Source organism: Oryctolagus cuniculus, chromosome 3 (genome assembly GCF_051225735.1).
Source record: "Oryctolagus cuniculus isolate XC-2025 breed Fujian yellow rabbit chromosome 3, ASM5122573v1, whole genome shotgun sequence".
Classification (NCBI taxonomy): Eukaryota; Metazoa; Chordata; class Mammalia; order Lagomorpha; family Leporidae; genus Oryctolagus; species Oryctolagus cuniculus.
In genome coordinates, this window is record NC_142869.1 from 4,311,259 (window position 1) to 4,329,733 (window position 18,475).

Here is an 18,475-nt window from a genome sequence, read left to right on the forward strand (position 1 = left end):
TGTCCAAAGCCCATAGGCACACGGTTTCTTCCTGAGTCCCTTTTCAGGGCCAACACCTATCCTGCCCATCTCCTCTGCGTCCAATGACCCCTCATCTGCAGTAGCACACCCTACCACCACCAGGACGCCCGGTATCTAGTCCCTTGCGGTGACGTCCCTCGCCGGGGCTCCTGACTGGCACTGAGGACGGACAACCGCTCACATCCTCACCCTCCGTGGCTCAGCTGCAGAGCTGTGGGCCGCAGCCGACAGCCCCAGCCCCAGGCCGCTGCCTGCCCCAGCGCGGCAGGAAACCCCAAGGTCCAAAGAGGACCCTCACCTCGGGCAGCGTGGCTGAGCTAGCCGCAGATGTGTTGCACTGGCACTTGGTGCTCTCTGGAGACTGCCGGGTCATGCCCAGCAAGGAGTGTCCATCACCCACTGCATGAAATCCGACCAGGGCTTCCCTCCCCCGGCCGCCCTCCCTCCGGGACCGAACGCCAGCAGGGAGCAGTGAGGGTGCAGCAGGCAGCCCAGCTCTCTGACATCGACACCGGCCTGGCTGGGCGCGGGAGGGACCCGAACGCATACACGGCAGAGCAATGCCACACGGCGGGGGGGGGGACACACAAGAGGAGGAACTGTCAGGGACTTCAGCAGTGCGACTGGGGTCGGGGGAAGTCCAGGAGGAAGCAGTGGAATCCAAACCCCTACCCGTGCAGCTTCGGGGCGTAGGAACACACCTCGGCAAAGCTGCTTCTCAGAGTCCCGGCAGGTACCCGCTGTCCAGGCAAACAAAGGCCGGCAGGGACCAGACGCTGGGCTGCGCGGTGCCCAGCTCGCCGTCTCAGCCAGCAGCCCAGGTGAGTGGTGCAGCAGCCATTGAACAAAGACGTGACAGGGCTCGGGACGGTCACCGGACCCCTGGGGTGCTGCAGCCGGACAAGACTCACAGCACCGAGCCCAGACACTGGCCTTCCTCCACAGAAATTGACAGGACATTCTTCCTCTCTCGCCCCCATCGCTGGGTAACTCACACACCTGAAACCAGCAACGAGGCACGCGAGGGTGGAAGAGGAGCAGGCACAGGTCCAGCCCTCACCCACCACCAGGACACCAAAAGCTCCAAGGGCTTCAGCACCCCCTGGAGGCTGTGGGGGGCGGGGGTCAGAGCCCAGCAGGAAGAGCCACCTGGGGGCAGGAGGCGGAGGGAAGGAGCAGGTGCCGGAACTAGGGCCATCAACCCAACACTTCTTCCTCCCGAGAAAGCCAGGTACGAAAATCATCAAAATCCGAGATCCCCGAGGACTCCAGACCTCGCAAACCGAGACAGATGGGGCCGTCAGAGCCTCGCTTCTCACACCCCGGTCCCAGACGAAGCACACCGTGCCCTCCCCCAGCACTCCCCGGCCTCAGAGGCCGCGTGCCCCAAAGTGGGACCCCCCAAAAGTGGGACAGCTTCCTCAGAGTCAGAGCTCCTTTCCCGCCGGCTTGGCTCATCAGCGTGAGGACCGCGCCCTCTTCCTGCTGCCTCTCCAACCCCGGGAGGGCAGACTCCCTAATCCCGCCCCCCGGGCGGCTGGGCCCACCTCTAAGGAAGCAGGACTTAAGTCGCAAGGAAAGCGTCAAAGCAAAATCTTTTCTTTGAAGAGCTAAATGGGACACAAAAGCAGCAAAGCAACCCCTCCTCCACCCCCAGCCACAGACGTGGAGTCTGAGTCACTGGGCTCGCGTGGAAGGAGAGGGCAGGAGGCTGGAGGCATTGTCTACGGGTGACTCGGTCTGACGGTCAGCAGACCGGCTCAAAGGGGCCTTTGCAACCACAGGCACGAGGACAAAAGGGAACACAACACTCGCTTTGACGAGGGTCCCCAACAAAGGAGCGTACACTCCGCCGAACCTGCGTCCCACTGGTCCCCGCGGGCAGCACGCGGGATGCAGGGAGCCGACCTGCCGGCCGAGCCAACAAACCGGCAAAGGCGCCCTCAGACTCAGCGCCGTGACTGCCACCAACAAACCACAGTGTCGGTTTCCCTGCCTCCTGCCCACCAGTGCGGGCCTCGTCAAACCATCCTCGTTTGTCTGGCAGGGAGAAGCCCAGAGGATCCCTTCCCAGCCCCTGCCTGGCGCGCCCTGGGGCCGCACGAGGGGTCCTGCAGTCTCCCCATCTCCTGAGGCTGGAGACCCGCCAGGGATGCCAGCACCGGAACCCAACCACAAAGATGGAAATCAGGAGAGGCTGGGGGAAAACAAAGACCCGAGACCCCCCCAAACCACCTCCAGCCCCCGCGTGCGTGCGGGCTCTCCACGCGCGTGCCCACAGCTCGCAGGAGGCGGGGGGGTGCAGGCACCGTGAGGCCACGTCCAGAGAGGCAGAAGCCCGAGGCCGCCACCCACAAACGAGGGAAGACGAGAACAAAGCCGCACAGGAAGACCAGGGGGCAGATGGCCCTTCCTTCAAAATAATGAGGAGACAGTAATCTCCCCTCTTTTTGCTAATCTGTTGACCCCAATACCAATTCTGCTCTTAATCACCGGGAGACAGCGCCACAGCTGTGTGCGCTCGGCTCCATCCCGAGACGGCTCCCCTTTCTCCTGGCTCACACAACTGTCTCAGCTCACAGGGGAAAACAGCTACCGGCCTCGAGGGGATCCCAGCAGAAACAACGCCCACTGTCGGAACGGGTACAGCCTCGTCTGTGCTCGGTGCTGGCGCTGGCCACACGGGTCTGCGGAAAAGCAGTGAACTCTCTGGCGTTCACCACAGCGATCCCAACTAACCTGCGCCATCGGTGAACTCCTACCCACCCCGCAGCACCCAGCTCACAGCGCCCTTCCCTTGCTTCCTCTTCCAGTTCCCCAATTCACCCAGGATTCCTCCCACATGTACCAGGAGCCCGTGTGCCACACCCAGCTGCCTCAGCTCTACAGAACAGAAGGGGAAAGCACACACTTCCTGCCTGGACCAGCTTGCTATCAGAGGTCACAGGACTGCACACGGACGAGCGCTCCACGGAGGCGCCTGCGCGGTCACAGGCAGACAGCAGAGGTGTGAACCCCCAGCTCGCGGGGCTCCTGGAGCCACTCCATCTCCCCCAGCAGGCTGACGACCTGGGACGACAGAAACCCTGCCTGGCCTGGCTGGAGCGCTCTGCTGCCGGCAAGTGCAGATGAGACTCAGTGAGTGAGGACTTAGAAAGAAACGGCACTGCCAGAGCTACAGGGCTGGGGCTCCGGTCTCCAAACACAAGACACTCGCGACCTGCGCAAGTCTCTGCAGACAGCAGCAGGCCGGGCCGCGCGCGCCTTCGGGACAAGACGGGCGCTCCCCAGGTGTGCAGGGGACACATCCGCCCGAACAACCTGCACATGGACTTTGCTCCCGTTATTTTCCTGTGCCAGGATAAACGTCTCTCTTAAGTCCATCTCTCCATGATCTTTCCAAAGCACAAGACCTCCCAGCCCGGGCGGTCACAGAGGGAGACGCTAACGGGCGTCCTGTTCTCAGACCCGGGCTCCACAGCGAGACCCAGGCCAGCGTCCGGCGGCTGTTGAAGACAGTTCCTGGCTGGCCCTCCAGGCAGCTCCTCCACGCACCCCCAGTGCGGCTGCCTGGTCCCCGGGAGTGCGGCTTTCGTGGTAAAGAAACAAGGGCACCCTGTCCAGGAATATTCAATGTTAGCAACGCAAGGCTGGGCGGGGAATCTGTTCAAGATGCCTCCAGTGAGTTCTGAGTTCCGCAGCTTCCCGACACACTCAGGGCCCGCCGCGCTCAGCCAGCCAAGTCTAAAAATAAGAATGTGTGAAGCCGTTTAAGTCAGTGGATTCCGCTTCCTTGCTGCTGCCTGCTTTCTGGGCCGAGAGCTTGCTTTTTTTATTGGTTGCGTCTCTCACCCTCCGCTAACCGAGCGCTACGCATCGAGGAAATCCAAAATTAAGGCACAAAGCCACTCATAACGTGCGCTGGCACAAAGCGGCTGCAAATTACTCATTTGAAAAGCTCACCTCGGTCAGAGCTATCAATGAATCACTTTATTGCTGTAATCAATCCTCCCAGACAGCAAGAGAGCACCCTGAGGACTCGCGTGAGGGGCTGCGGGCTGGGGGCTGGGGGCTGGCTCCGGGGAGGGAGAGCAGGCCGGCCTCTCCCGCGTCCACGGGCACGCGGGGCGCCAGCACCTGGACGGGACAGCCTACATGTCATCAATCACTGGTAATCTGATCTTCGCTTGTATTAAGTTATCCTTGTGTCAACAGCCTCTGCCCTCGTGCTGTGTGCCTGTGTGCCAGGAAACACCGCCCTGGCCCTGAGGGGTCTTTCTGCCCCGCCGAGAGCCGTGCGCAGGCCCTGCATCCGCCCCCCCCACCCCCACCCCACCCCACCGACTGGCCCACACCAGGAAGACAAACAGGGCAAGAGCGAACGCAGAGGAGCCCTGTCATCCTGGCATCCCAAATGCCCGAAGGACATGGCCTCACCACACATGTGGTCCCACCTATGTGGGAGCGGTGGACTTCCAGACAAGACCGGCCCCGCCCCCAGCTAAGCACTTCCTAGGGAACCAGGAGCATGTTCAGCACCTACTTGAGGCTTTGCAGGTACTTGGTCCTCCAGCCAACACAAAATGTTGCCAGCTGCCGCTGGAGAGAGAGGGAGGTTCTCACAGAGGAACCCCACACCCCGGCCCTGCCCGGTGTCCCCTCCCAGCTCCCCAGTTTCAGGATGTAAAGAAAGCCAGCGATGTGCCCGTGATGTGGGCCAGGTGAGGGGGCTGCGGTCTCCACCTGTGCAGCCCAGGGAGGCCTGAGCATGGATCTTCCACGCATAAACGTCTGGCAAAACCGGACCTGCGCTGGTACCTGCTGAGCCTGGGTGTCGCGGACCTCGCCGGCAAACACTGGCTCAGGCTGACCTCCAGGTGCCTTCGCTAACACCCTCCACCCTGCCTTCCAGAAACCCACTGCTCACGGACATTCACAGGGAGGTGCAGCTTGGGCCCCGCTGTCCTCAGTGTCACCCTAAAGTGGAGACATCACCTAAATGCGAACCCCACTTAAAGAGCCCCAAACCTCTGAGTAATTTATGTCGTGGGAAATACATAAAAGCTGGGAACTCTAATAAAAATCAAGAAGGCTAATAAAACACAAGAGGCCCTGAAAGCTGAGGGGGCTTGGTCCGTTTATCCGGAGCAGATACTGGCCTTGCCCAAGTCTCGCAAACAATGGTAATTCACACCTTTTAGCCAAACGCAAAAAAAAAAAAAATCATCCAGATGAAAAGTACAACTTTAAAAAGAGGGAAAAAACCAGGCACTTAGATCTTCAGAACAAAGCACGGCCCCGAGTTCTCACCTGTGTGTTTAACGAGTTCATTAAAATCGGGTTTTCGATGCAACCCACAACCCTAGCAGTGTCATTACATCTCAGGCCAAAGTAATTCCACCCCAGAAGGACCGGCCACCAGGCCACCAGGGACAAGCCATCACCATCGCAGGCTTACTGTAATTATTACTACCGCTGCCCTACAGGGAAACATCCCAACAGGCTTCACACCTCGACTGTTCTCAATCTACCAGCCCATTTGACAGAGGGGAAATACTCAGACCTCAAAGGCTTTTGGCTTGTATCAATAGGCACCGTGCGGTTCTAAGCCGTGTCTGTGCACCCCCACCCCCACCCCGCCCCGAGGGAGACTGTCTGGAACCCAGGCAGCTAATTACCATGTGTTCTGAAGTCCACAAGAACAAAGCGGCAGGCCTGCTATTAGAGGGAGGGCCGAGCCTTTCAGAGGTGAGACTTCGGAACCCAACCAAGGCCGTGCGTGGCAGGGGAGCACCAACCAGAACCCCCACCCTTTCCTAATATGTAAGAGGACCAGGCAGGGGTGGGCTAGCAGCTGCTGTCAGACAGGAAGTGCCCCCAGGCAGGTTCAAATCAGGCAGGGATGGCAGGCCACACTCCCCCCGTGGAGACCGCACCTGCCACACCTCCGGCATCCTCTTGCCCCTGAGGGTCACCAGAAGCTAAGGGAACAGGGCCCTTCTGCCTACAGGGTACCCGAGCGACCGCGGGGACCCCTCTGTGCCGACTCCCTAGGGCGGGCAGCTAACCTGCGACAGCCACTTCTCCAGGAGGCACCAAGCTGACAGCTACTACTGCAAAGGCCACGCTCCACCGGTGGGCACCCAGCCCACGGGCTGAGGTCCAGGCAGGATTCCCGCATCCTATCTCAGAGTGCCTGGGTTCCATGCCCCGCTCTGGCTCCCGACTTCAGCTTCCTGCCAGTCCCCGGGAGGCGGAGGTGAAGGCTGAGGTTGCTGGGCCCCTGCCACTCACGTGGGAAACCTGGCCTGAGTTCCAGGCTTTGGCCTGGCTTGTCTGGCCCAGGCCCAGGGGTTGTGGGTATTTGGGGAGTGGCCCAGTGGATACAAGCGTGAATAATTTTTTAAAAAAGCCACGCTGCAGCCTGCCAGCTACCTTTTCTCTGCCAGCAGTGGGCTCCGGTCATTAGGATGAGGGATATGATTAATGATAAGGGGATGTCAAGGCATATGCCCAGCCCACGTGAGCAGGGTGCAACCATCCAGCCACACCCCTTCCGAGTACCACAGACGGGATCTGTGTTTTGCAGTCTCTGGAGGCTTCTGGCCCCCAAATGCTAGCAATTAACTGACTCCTGCAAGAGGCACTCCCCAGAAGTCCCATCAGAGACCTGAGATGCTTGCCAGAGCGCCCTACTGGGAAACAGGACCCTGCCCAGGAGGATGGGGAGGGCGAAGCCCTCTCCCCATCAAGACACCTGCTGGCAGCAAGAAGGACCCCCACCCTCCACTCCTGCCCTACCCCTGCCGGGAACTCTCAGCAGGTGAGAACCGCCCAATCAGCTGAGCCCACGGCACAACACTCACAGATGGTAGCACTGACAGGGAGCCCAGACTGCAGGCTGGGGGTGGGGGTGGGGGGCACAGGATAAACCAAGACCAATGCTGATTTCTCCTGCCAGGCAGCTGCACCTGCGCCCCAGGCTGCGCAAGCCAAGCACGGCTCCCTGGAGGCCACAGGTACCAGACGTGCTGCAGGTAGCCAGCTCCCTGCCTGCTTAGGGAGAAGGCTGAGCTGGACAAGGGGATCCCTGTCCAGGTCAGACCCCCAAAGACCACACACACACACACACACACAGCCGCGGCGGCACTCATTAACTTCCAGAATGCTGCAAGACTGCTAGGGAAAAACCGCAGTGTGTCAGTCTACGTGGGGCTCCTGACCCGGCAAGGCAGGGCCCACGGCTGCTCCGCGCCGGAGCGGGACCAGGTCCGTTCCCGCCACTCCCCCCCGCCTCGCGCGCCCAGGGCCCAGCTGCCCACCTCTGCGCGGGGACCCGCCGATGCTCTCGGCGCTGGACGAGTGCACGTCGGCGGGGGCCCGCCGCAGGCTGCTGAAATAACCCCGCTGGCGCGCGGCGCCGTCCCTGCGCGCGAAGATGCCGCTGAAGAAGCGCAGCAGCCGGCGCTCCGAGGCCGCGCCGGGGCCGGCGGCGGCGGCCCGCGCGCGCTCCAGCCGCTGCAGGTCGCTGTTGTCCAGCGTGCGGTTCTTGCTCTTGCTGCACTCCCAGCGCTCCGCGTCCGAGCGCGCGTCGCCCTTGTTGAGCACCTCGCCCACGTCCAGGGTGTTGCGCTTCTCCGACGCCGGCTGCGCGGCGGCCCCGTCGCCCGCATCCCAGGTCAGGCTCCCGGAGCTGCCGTGGCGCCTCCCGACGCCCAGGGGCGGGCTCTCCTCCGGGCCGCTCCAGTGCCTGAAACTGAGGCTCCGCCGCAGGGGCGCGGCCCGGGCCCCCTCCAGGTCGGGGCTGCTGGGACCCTCCTCCGCAGCCGGAGGGCCGCCGCCGGCCAGGTCCACCGGGTCCGGGCCGCGAGCGCACGGCCGGAGCCGCCCCAGCTCCAGCTGCCCGGTGCTGCGGGTCCGGAAAGTGCGCAAGTCCCAGGCGCGCGGCTCGCGGTCCTCGGAGTCCTCAGCGCCCGCCGCCTCCTCGGCCTCCTCCACGAGCCGCCCAGGCGCGTCCGGGGAGCGCGGGGGCCGGGGCCGCCGAGCAGGGCGCGGGTCGGGGCCGGACGCGGCCAGCTGCTCCTTCCTGACCATGGTCACGGAGATGCGGTAGACCGTCTTCCTGGGGGGCGTCCCGCGAGGCATCGCGTCCGCGGGCGGCGACGCGGGCTCGCCGCTGCTGTCCAGCAGGTACATGGTGCCCCGGCCGCGGCCGTCGCGCCGCCCGCCGGGGCCCTGCGGCAGCCAGAGCGCTCGCGGGCAGCGATGGGCGGTCGGTAGGAGGGTCCCCGGGAGAGGTGCTGGGGGCCGGCGGGAGGGCCAGGAGCGGGGCCCACGCCCCCCCGCGCAGAGGCGGCCGCGCTCAGGCTGCGGGTACGGCGCCCCTGGCGCCCGCCGGCCCGTGCGCAGCGCGACCCGAGTGCGGGGGTCCGGGCCCGGGGCGCTGAGCCATGGGCCGGCGGGGCGCGGTGGCGGGCGGGCGGGCGGTCAGGCGCGGCTACGGCCTCGCCGGCAGGTGCGGCCGAGACGCGCAGGGCCTGGGGCGGGCGGCGGCGCCCGCGGCTTCATTGTCTATGGCGCGGGGCCCGCTCGCATCTCCGGGGCATCTCCGGGCCTTTTCTGCTCCGTTCGGCGACTCGGCAGCCTCCGCCACTCCCGGGGCCCGGGCCGCGCGGGCAGCTGCGCCGGCCGCGGTCGAGGGGCGGGCGGGCGGCGGTTTAAAATGGAAATGCGCGCCGGGGCGGGGCGGGGGCCGACGTGCGGGGCCGCGGGCCGCGCGCGCCCAGCGCAGCCGGCAGAGCTCGGGAGCGCGGCGGCGGCGGCGGCGAGCGCGGCGTGCCCAAGCGCCGGGCTGGATCGCGAGTGCGCGGACCGGAGCTTCGCGGCGCCGGCGCTGGCCCTGTCCTAAGGGGACGCGCGACCCAGGGCTGGGCACAGGACAAAGGAGGGGCCGCTCTCCTGCTGTGGGCTCAGGGCGGCGCTCTCAGCACGCAGCTCTGCAGACCAGACCACGCTAGGACTTGTTGGAGCACAAAGGTTCTCTTTCGTACCGGCTCCCGGGAAGACAAGAACCAGGGAGGAGGAGGAGACCCAGTGTGTGGGGAGGGGCAGGAGGAAGGGCCTGCCTGTCCAGGCCAGGTGGGGCCACCTAGGATGTCCACCTGTAAAGTGGGGAGGCAGACAAGAGCTGCTGAACTCTGACCACCGCAGGGAGGGCTGTGTGGTTTGTAACACTCTGCGCTGGGCATCGATCTATATCATCCGTCTCAGACAGAGACAGATCCTCCATTTGCCGCAACAACCAGGAGCCGGGAACTCCATCCAGGTCTTCCACGCGGGTGGCAGGGGCCCAAGCAGTTGGGCCATCTTCTGTTGCTGTCCCAGGCCATAGCAGAGAGCTGGGTGGAAGTGGAGCAGGCGGGACGGGAACTGACACTCCGTCATGGGACGCTGGCTTCACAAGCAGAGGCTGAGCGTGCTGTGCCCCCCAGCCCCAGCCCCAGCCCCCGGCCCAGCCCCAGCCCCAGCCCCAGCCCCAGCCCCAGCCCAGCCTTGATTACTTAAAAAGTTGAGCTTCTCGTCCATCAGATCCGCCCACGAGACACTGGGCCCAGGGAACATCGGATGCAGGGAGGACGCCTGTCACACGTGCCTGGTCAACACGGCGTTCCCCATGCTGTCCTGACATGCATGTGCGTTTCAGACGAGAAGCATGACAAATACAAAGTCTGCCAATCAAACCAGATGCTTCTCCAGGCCCGGGACTGCCGAAGCAGTGCCTCGGCACGGGCTAGTGATGTGCAGGCAAAAACCAGGTGCCGGTGACCCCACTCTACTGTGTTAGCAACCACTCGGGGGCTCCACTCTGTTCCTGACGCTGAAAGCAACAGAAAGATAAGCAGGTAGGCTCTCTGCTGAAAGAAGTCAGAGTCTAGCAAATCTGGAACATTACCCAGGTGAAATTACATGTTCAGACAATGAAATAAACCAGAAAGACTGCTGGGTGGTTTGCTTGTTTTTTTTTTTTTTTAATTGAGATGGGGCGATTTATTTATTTTTATTTTTTTTACTTATTATTTATTTATTTATTTACTTTCTTAAGATTTATTTATTTATTTGAAAGGCAGAATTAGAGAGAGGCAGGGGCAGAGAAAGAGAGATCTTCTACCTGCTGGTTCACTCCCCAAGTGGCAGCAGTGGCCAGAGCTGAGGGGATCCGAAGCCAGGAGCTTCCTCAGGGTGTCCCACGTGGGTGCAGGGGCCCAAGCACTTGGGCCATCCTGTGCTACTTTCCCAGGCCGTCAGCAGGGAGCTGGATCAGAAGTGGAGTGGCCAGGACTCGAACCTGTGCCCATACGGGATGCTGGCACTGCAGGCAGAGGCGTGCCCTGCTACGCCACAGCACAGGCCCTGGGAACATTTCTAGGGGCCACCCTGTCAGGGGATGCTCAGTCTCAGAGGGTGGCCCCTCCCTGGGGCATGCAGTTCACACTGTCCAGGCCCACACCTGCCTTCCGATGCTGTGTCTCTTGCCGTGGGAAGCACCCTGCTTTCTGGATGTTACAGCGAGCAGACGGGTGAGCCCTCCTGAAGTGACACCCGTCAGTGGGCCACGCCACCTGGACACGGCGCCCCGAGCCGGCGCTCACTCATTTCTTCATTCTCCCACCGGTTCGTTTATTCGTTCAATATACACTCAGGCTGCACAGTGACAAGGCGGGGTGCCAGTCCTCCAAGGCTGGGTGCTGTTACCGTAACGACTGAAAGGGGGCGAGCCACCCCAAAGAGGGCCGCGGTGCCCGGCGTTCCGTCTCACCCAAGAGTACCACGAGGACCTGGCAGGAGTCGAACATGTCACAGCCGCAGCTGCACAGCGCTCAAAGGTCGTCTGGACACGCAAGGTGAGAAGCGGACACTCGGCAGTGTGGCCAGACAGCTCTGCAGGAGGCAGAGGTGGCACCGGAACCCACCATCCCACTGTGTGCAAGAAGCCACGCAGCTTTAACACTGCGCTGCACTTCAGGACGGGGGCGCCTGGTCCACAGCCGTGCGTCTGAGACACAGGCAGCGTGGAGGCAGCGGGGAGGGGCGGCCCTGCAGAGCTCCGCACGGCACCCTCCCGGTCTCCCGGCCACCCCACCTTTGTCTAGAATCCAGCCCACGTTTTACACCGCGCCCTGCCTGGATGCAGGCTGCTGGAGTAGAAGAATCCATTTGATCCACAGATGACAGGGAGTCTTCCAGGGAATCTCTCAGCCCGGCCGGCCAGCCTGTGGTCACTGTTCCGGCTGCCCTGCCCCAGGAGGAAGCCTGACTTTGCACACCCATCATAATGACCCCACATCGGGCCTGACCATCTCAGAGCGTGGCCGCCTGCCAGCTCGGCTCCCCGGCGCCCCGGATGTGGGCTCGCCCGATGTCAAGGAGACTGGCAAGCTCCTGTCACTCCCGACCTAAATCCCCTCCACAAAGCCAGACCTGCCCTGCTCCCAAACAGCAGAACCCTGACGCTGCTCCGTGTCCACGTGGCCACGGCACTTCCATCGGCTGAGGCTTTTTAAACAAATCCCACGGCGACCATCGTTTCTTGAGTATTCCCACACCATAGAATCTATCACCATTTTGGCTAAAAAAAAAAAAAAAAAATAGAGCGGAATCGGTGTCTGTATCCAAACCCCCAGCAGCCAGGCAGTGCCCAAGTCCGGGGAGGAGAGGACTCCTGCTGCCTAAGACGCAGGCCGGCAGGGCCGAGGGCCCACCAGCCCCGCCCGCCCCTCCCAGGGCAGCCCTAGCCACCTGCAGATCAGCCTTCCCCAGGAGGTCACTCTGGCCAGCAGCACCAGCGCCCAGAGCCTCTTGAAGGAAACCTCTGGCTATGGTCGGCAGCAGCGCCATCTGCTACGCCACTGGCTTCCCACACGGCACAGCCTGACAGCCAAGAACCACGCTCACACGTCTTAGCAGACCGCAGGAGGCTGGCAATGCTGCCCTGGCCTCTGCACACCCACCCTGGCAGCCAAGAAAAAAAAACCCCGAGGGGTCATTCGAAGCCCCTTCCTGGCAGCCACCTGCCTCAAAGCTGCGTGGGAGCAGCAGAGCCGCACGTTTCGCTGCCTAGCTTGGCGTGGACTCCCAAATGTGAAGCATCGTGAGGCTCCGCTTCCAGGGGCAGACGCCATGCCCTCCTCCCCTGCTTTGGACCTTCCAGGGGAAGGCGTGAGCAACCCCGTTCTTCCCCTTGAACCTGACCCTCGTCTGCCCCGCCCCTAGGGAGGGAGGCTCTGACCCAGCAGGAAGCAGCCCACAGGAGGTCTGTCCCAGGGCAAGGGACAAAGACAAGGACCAAAGACAAGAGCCACCACCTGCCACCGGGCGGGGGGAGCTGGCGGCATCTGCTCCCCACTTTCCCTACAGGCTCCACAGCGTCTTTTCCATGGACAACCCATGTGTGGCCACAGACCCGTGAGGACAGGTCGGGGGGCAGCTACTCGTCAGAACTGAACGTGGCCCTACCTTAAGAGGAAGAGTTCTGGGGCCGGCACTGCAGCATAGCAGATAAAGCCGCCACCTGCAGTGCTGGCATCCCACACAGGCGCCGGTTCGAGTCCCGGCTTCTCCACTTCCCATCCAGCTCTCTGCTGTGGCCTGGGAAAGCAGTGGAAGATGGCCCAAGTCCTTGGGCCCCTGCACCCACGTGGGAGACCCAGAAGCAGCTCCTGGCTCCTGGCTTTGGATCGGCGCAGCTCTGGCTGTTGCGGCCATCTGGAAAGTGAAGCAGCGGATGGCAGACCTCTCCCCCAACCCTGCCTCTGCTTCTGCCTCTCTGTAATTCTGCCTTTCAAAATGAAGAAATGAATCTTTAAAAAAGAGAGCGCGTGAGCGAGTCCACTTCCTTTCAGAGGCGTTTGTGGACCTAGGTGGTGTGGTCAGCGGAAGGCCCTGGAGGAACGGGAGTGGTGACCCACCTCCCAGCCCACCCTGCCCTGGGATGCCTGAGTCCAGCTCAGTAACCTGCCAACAGTGGGCTTCCCAAGGAATTCTCTGAGACACACTCAGGGACACCAGCAGGGGGCACCTCACCTGCAGACAGCTGCACCTGCCAGGTGGGGCCGGAACGTCAACCCTCGTGGCTGGGGGGCTTCAGTGTTCCGGGCAGGTGTGCAGCATCAGCCACACCCAGATCAGTCTGTGCAGGGACAGCACTCAGGGACCGGCAAGTGTCAAAGCGACCAACACCCAGGAGAGGGGGTGACGTGTGGTAAGGCAGAGGCAGGTCAGAGAAGGCAGAAAGCTCTCATTTCTGGCTAAAACTCTCGGAGGAGCCTTCAGAAAGGGAGGTGGTATTTCGCCTTAGTCTAGAGCAGGGTGCCTCATCAATTCTCTGTTCTGGGAAGTTCTCCTGCACACAGTCGGGGCCCGCAGCACCTGCCAGCCACAACCTCAAAAATTATCCCAGGGGGCCGGCGCTGTGGCTTATCAGGTAAAACTGTCCCCTGTGGTGCCGGCATCCCACATGGGCGCCGGTTTCTGTCCCGGTTGCTCCTCTTCCAGGCCAGCTCTCTGCTGTGGCCTGGGAGTGCAGTGGAGGATGGCCCAAGTGCTTGGGCCCTGCACCCCATGGGAGACCAGGAGGAAGCACCTGGCTTCTGGCTTTGGATCAGCACAGCACCAGCCGTAGCCCCCATTTGGGGCGTGAACCAACGGAAGGAAGACCTTTCTCTGTCTCTCTAACTCTGCAAAAAAAAAAAAAAAAAAAAAGCTAAAGCAACGCTGCCTGGGTTTCCAGGAGGAAATATCCCAGCTGACCTTGGGGGAGGCTGCTGCTCACAAGTCCAGTGGCAGGGCCAGTGGCAGCCATCTTGGACCAGGTGTACAAAGCCCAGGACTCCAAGCAGGCCCTCAGCTGAGTTACCGGCTCGCCAGGGGGCCCCAGCCAGGCAGCACCACCAAGGGTCGTCCCTCCCCTCTGCTCCTGCCTGCACCTGCAGCTTCACTGTGAATGGGAGAGCTTGGTCCGCCCCAGGCACGGGGACAGGGCAGACTCAGACCCGGTCTTCCGTCTTCCACCAGCCGAGGACACTGAAGCAGAAGCAAAGCCCTGGCCACCCAAGCTGGCCGGTGAGAAGCAAGTCTTGGCTGTAACGATGCCAATAAGGATCGGCTGTGAGCGGATTCTCACGCCTCAACAAGGGAAAATGCTGGAGACGACTCGGTGGTGTCTCCCGCCAAGTTTCAGGCAAAGCTGACGTACGCTATCAGACCCGTGGCACGTCTCAGACACAGACACAAACCACTCCTGGTTCCATCATCACCGTGGCTCCCGTTCATGGTCACACGCTAGGTGCCAGACGCAGGCCACGGCCGGCGTGTCCCCATGGATGCCCCTCCGCCACCCAGCTCAGCTCTCATCCCAGGAACTCCAAGGACTCACCACGGGTGACACACAGCGTTCCATCTGTCCCTCAGCCAGCTGCAAGGTCGCTCTGGAGTTTGTGTGTGGAAGAGAAAATAAGACACTGCCTATGAATTTTCTGATCTTGTTCCCTGAGAGCACAGGGGACCAGGCCTGTCCAGCAACATCTCCCTCTGCGGGACCCACGGCAGGGAGTCGCCCCTGCTGACCTGCGCAACCCCACACACGCGCCTCTGGAACTGCGGGAAGAGCCCCGGCCGGTCAGGTCCCCTAATTATCTCCTGGAGGAGAAACAAACACCACCAGCTGTGAGAGAAGAGCTTCAACAGACCGAGGACATCCGGACGTGCTGTAAGCTTTCTTCAGCATCTACTGATCCCAAAGATTTAGAAAACGCAGGACTTACGTGAAAAATCAAAGTCACGAACAGTGCCCCGGGAACCTTTATCAGCCCATTACAGCAGCCATGATATTCTGACATGGTCATTACTTAAGTCTGCATCCCAGCTGGGATTCGGATGCACATGTATCTGAAAATCTTATCTGTGCCCAGGGGATTAGAAGATTTGATATTTTCTTCTCTAAATATTGAAAAGAAAATGTCTTAGACACCTGGTCAAAGCCTACTGCCCTCCCGGGGGCTCGGCAGAGGGAGCCCTGTGACCACGCCCCTGCCTCCACCAGCCAGTGGGACACCTGCTTGCATGCCCCAGGCTCAGGGGACAGACACACCCTCCCTCCTGGGCTACTACAGTCTGCACAGGAGCTCTCGGGAAAAAGAGGACAGGGTTCCCAGGACCACGTCCGACCCGGTAACACGGAAGGGTTGGATAGGATTATCTCGGCATCAGCTTGCCACGCACAGGTCATGGCAGCCAGTGTGCAGGGGCAAGGCTGGGCCGAGGGACACCCGCTCAGCCTGAAGCCGGATGACGCCCGCAGCAGCTGGGCTGCTTCACGGAGTTGGGGTCTGCACGCTCTCTGCCTCTTCAGAACCATCACCGGTTCTGGAATCGCCCAGGAGGGAAGGCAGACCAAGTCGGGGAATGAGAAACTAAAGGGTGCTGGCACGGTACAGGACCACACTCCAACCACGCCTGGCACTGCTGTTGACCACGGCAACCTGGTCGGTTACGTCGAAAGCAAGTTCACAACCCCTAATTCCCCCAGCTCTGGGCACTGCAGCCGAAAAGACCCCCTCAACTAGAAATCCCCATCGTGGCCTAAGACGTGACCACTGGGCTCTGCAACGGGCGGACACGCACAGCTGGGATTCAGGTGCCATCGTCTGACACTCCCTCGCTGCCGTTCCTCACCACAGACGGGCCCCAGGTGCTTCTCCCATGGCTACACTCCGCGCCAGGACTGACGCCGCCCTACAGTCGCGGCCTCAGAGAGCCGTCGTCCTGTGTCCAGAATGCCCCAGCAGCCCTCAGGAGGCTCGATTCCACGCTGTTCCTCAGATGCACCTCCCGTGCCTCCTCCCCCGTCCAGCAAAGGCAGCGCCTGCCCCTGCTCCTCAACAAGGCAAAGGCTGGTGGTCCAGCCCCTGGACCAGCAACCCGGCCCGGCCCTCAGATGTCCCTCACCTCCAGGGGCATGTCACCATGTCCACTGAGGGCACTCACGCAACAGGGGCTGCTTCTGGTGCCCCAGGCCCTCGCTGCAGCCCTGGCCACCCCTTTCCTGTCCCAACCACCCCACGATGTCTTCCCTGAAGCTGTCACTGGGCCCCCCACCCCCAGTGGAAGATACCAGAGCTCACGGACCCTCCTGCTCACAGCTGTGATGTCCGTCACAATCACATCCTGTCCCGGGGTCAGTGCGTGAAAATGCCCCATGACGCCCCGGCTCCACAAAATCCCGACACAGAACCTGCCTCGCCTGCGTGCCCTCCCTCCCCATCTCCTCCCACTGTGGCAGGAGCTTCTGGAAGGGCCGGCTCCCTGTCCTCTCCCGGCCTGCACTCCCCAGCCACTGGCCAGGCTGCACCACGCCCCGGCTCAGCCCACTGTCAGGAAACCACCCTCACCCCTGCAGCCAGAGGCCCCTCTGGGCCTCCCCCAAAGCGGCATTCAAGGCCCCTGGCACCCCCAGCCACAGGGCAGCTAAGAGGCTGGGCTCCCGGGTCAGAATGAAGCAGACCCCGTGTGACCTCAGGAAGGTGACCTTGAATCTCTGCGTCCGGTTTCCACACCGGCAACAAGGAGACGGTAGTAACAGCCTGGCCGTGGTGATCAAACGGGGTGCCACATGGGAAGCATTTGCTTGGTGCTTAAAACAGCCGTGTGCTGCATGCCACACCCCCAGATGCCTCATTCAAGCGCACCAACCGTCCCACGCCAAACCCATCTTCACCACTGTCTCCTGCTGGGACCAGCAGGATGCAGCTGCAGCCTGCACATCACTGGGGCCTGGGCACGGGAGCTCCTGGCCCGACGTTTCCCCGCTGGCCTTGGCCCTGCCCCTCCAGCCTCACCCCTGGGCGCACCTCCTCAGCACCCCCCACCCCGCCCTGACACCTCCCACGGCTCAGCCACCTCCCCTGGCAGACGGCAGCTTTAGCACCGACCCCAGCCTTCGCCAGTGTCCTGTTCCCTAAATCTGCTTGGTGGTGGACGTCGCCCAGGTAGTTGATTCAGGACCGACTGTGGAAGGCCCCAGGTGTGTGCCTCTGTTGGTGCCCAGACCACAAGGTCAGCTGACTCGCACCAAACCCCGAGGATGTCTACCAATGCTGCTGCCCCACGATGCCCCTCCCCCCATACACACCCGCAAGTTTATCCGAGCAGTCTCCGGAGGTCAGGGAACGGCACAGAGAAGAGGGTGACTCATTGCTTCCTCCGACCACAAAAATCCTCAGCTGCAGCTGATCTTGGGTGGCCGCCCTCTGAGGAAGCCTGGCCTGCCCCTCCTCCCGCACTGGAAAACATGTACACCCGCTTACCATGTGCCCGGGGGTGGGGTGGGGGTGGCTACCCAGAGTGAGGCTGCAGGGCAAAGCTGGCCCTGGCAGGGCAGGGGGTCCAGAGCCTGTGATGGAGGGACCCCGGGGTGGGGGTCTCTCCTCCCCTGCCCACCCCTCCAGACCCATCGCAAAAAAGGGGGTGGCGGCTGATTCACCCGAGAGCCCTCGGGATTCCTGAGGTCGGAGGTGGCCGGCTGCTTGGCTGTGACCTGACCATGACGTGACATCACCTGCAGAGGGCTGGGCCGTGGTTGGGAAATAAACACACACAAACCCTGGAGGCAGGGGCTTCAAGGAGCAGGCAGAGCGGCTCTGGGAGAAGGGTGATGCTGGACCCACGCCCAGGGCCGAGGAAGGAGCTGACGGCCCTGGGCACCTGCCACGGCAGAAGTTCCCAGGGCAACGGACAAGCGTTCTCCAAGGCCCCGCTCCAGGAAGCCTCTGCGAGCTGCAGGGGGCACCCGTGCTGGGTGCCACAGTCTGCGGAGCACCCACAAGGAGCGCTCTCTGTGCACATCACCCACCACCGCGCCCGGGACGCCAGCAGCTGTCACGGGAAATTGGGGTATGACAAAGGGGACGCCAGGTGACAGTCAGGGACCCTTCCTCGGACGGACTGCTCTAGTGCGATACTTGGTACAGCCTCCCTGTGTGACGGGAACGGGGCACACTTCACCCACCAAGCAGGCTCCCAACAGCCCCCCTCTGCAATTCTGGTACTCGGAGTCTGTCATCTGACACCAGCCCAAGCAGGTACACCGTGGGCACTGCCCGCTCACGAGCCACAAAGGCCTGCCTGGCTGGGACTCGCCAGAGACGGAGACACCTGCACTTCCAGGCCCCAGCCCTTGGCAAACAGGATTCCAGCGTTCTAACCGGAATGAAGACTCCAGGGTCAACAACAAGCCGTGACCTTAGAGCCAAACATCCTGTGAATGCAAACATGGGGCTCCCCCTATGAGAGGCTCGAACCCTGAGCCACCGGCAAGGGGACAGGAGGCCCCGTCCTGGTATTTCAGTCCCCGCCCCCATCCCAGGACCCTGTCCCTGTGCACTGTGCAGCCCAGGCGCCT

At 62.3% G+C, this 18,475-nt stretch overlaps 1 protein-coding gene across 22 annotated transcripts in view; it reads right to left on the reverse strand.

Annotated features, from left to right (window-relative positions):
* AGAP1 (ArfGAP with GTPase domain, ankyrin repeat and PH domain 1) overlaps nucleotides 1-18,475 on the reverse strand; it is a 514,165-nt gene that overhangs the window by 367,457 nt on the left and 128,233 nt on the right. For 9 of the 22 annotated variants that reach the window (XM_089328877.1, XM_070071485.2, XM_070071479.2 and 6 more), the window contains exon 1: nucleotides 7,344-8,706. The exons of 11 other annotated variants lie outside the window; for them this stretch is intronic. In XM_089328877.1, coding sequence (XP_089185003.1) covers nucleotides 7,344-8,217 — 874 coding nt within the window. In that variant the 5' untranslated portion in view covers nucleotides 8,218-8,706. Of the gene's footprint in view, nucleotides 1-7,343; nucleotides 8,714-18,475 lie in introns of those variants that run through there. 2 more of the 22 variants (XM_070071481.2, XM_070071480.2) reach the window with 2 other exon arrangements.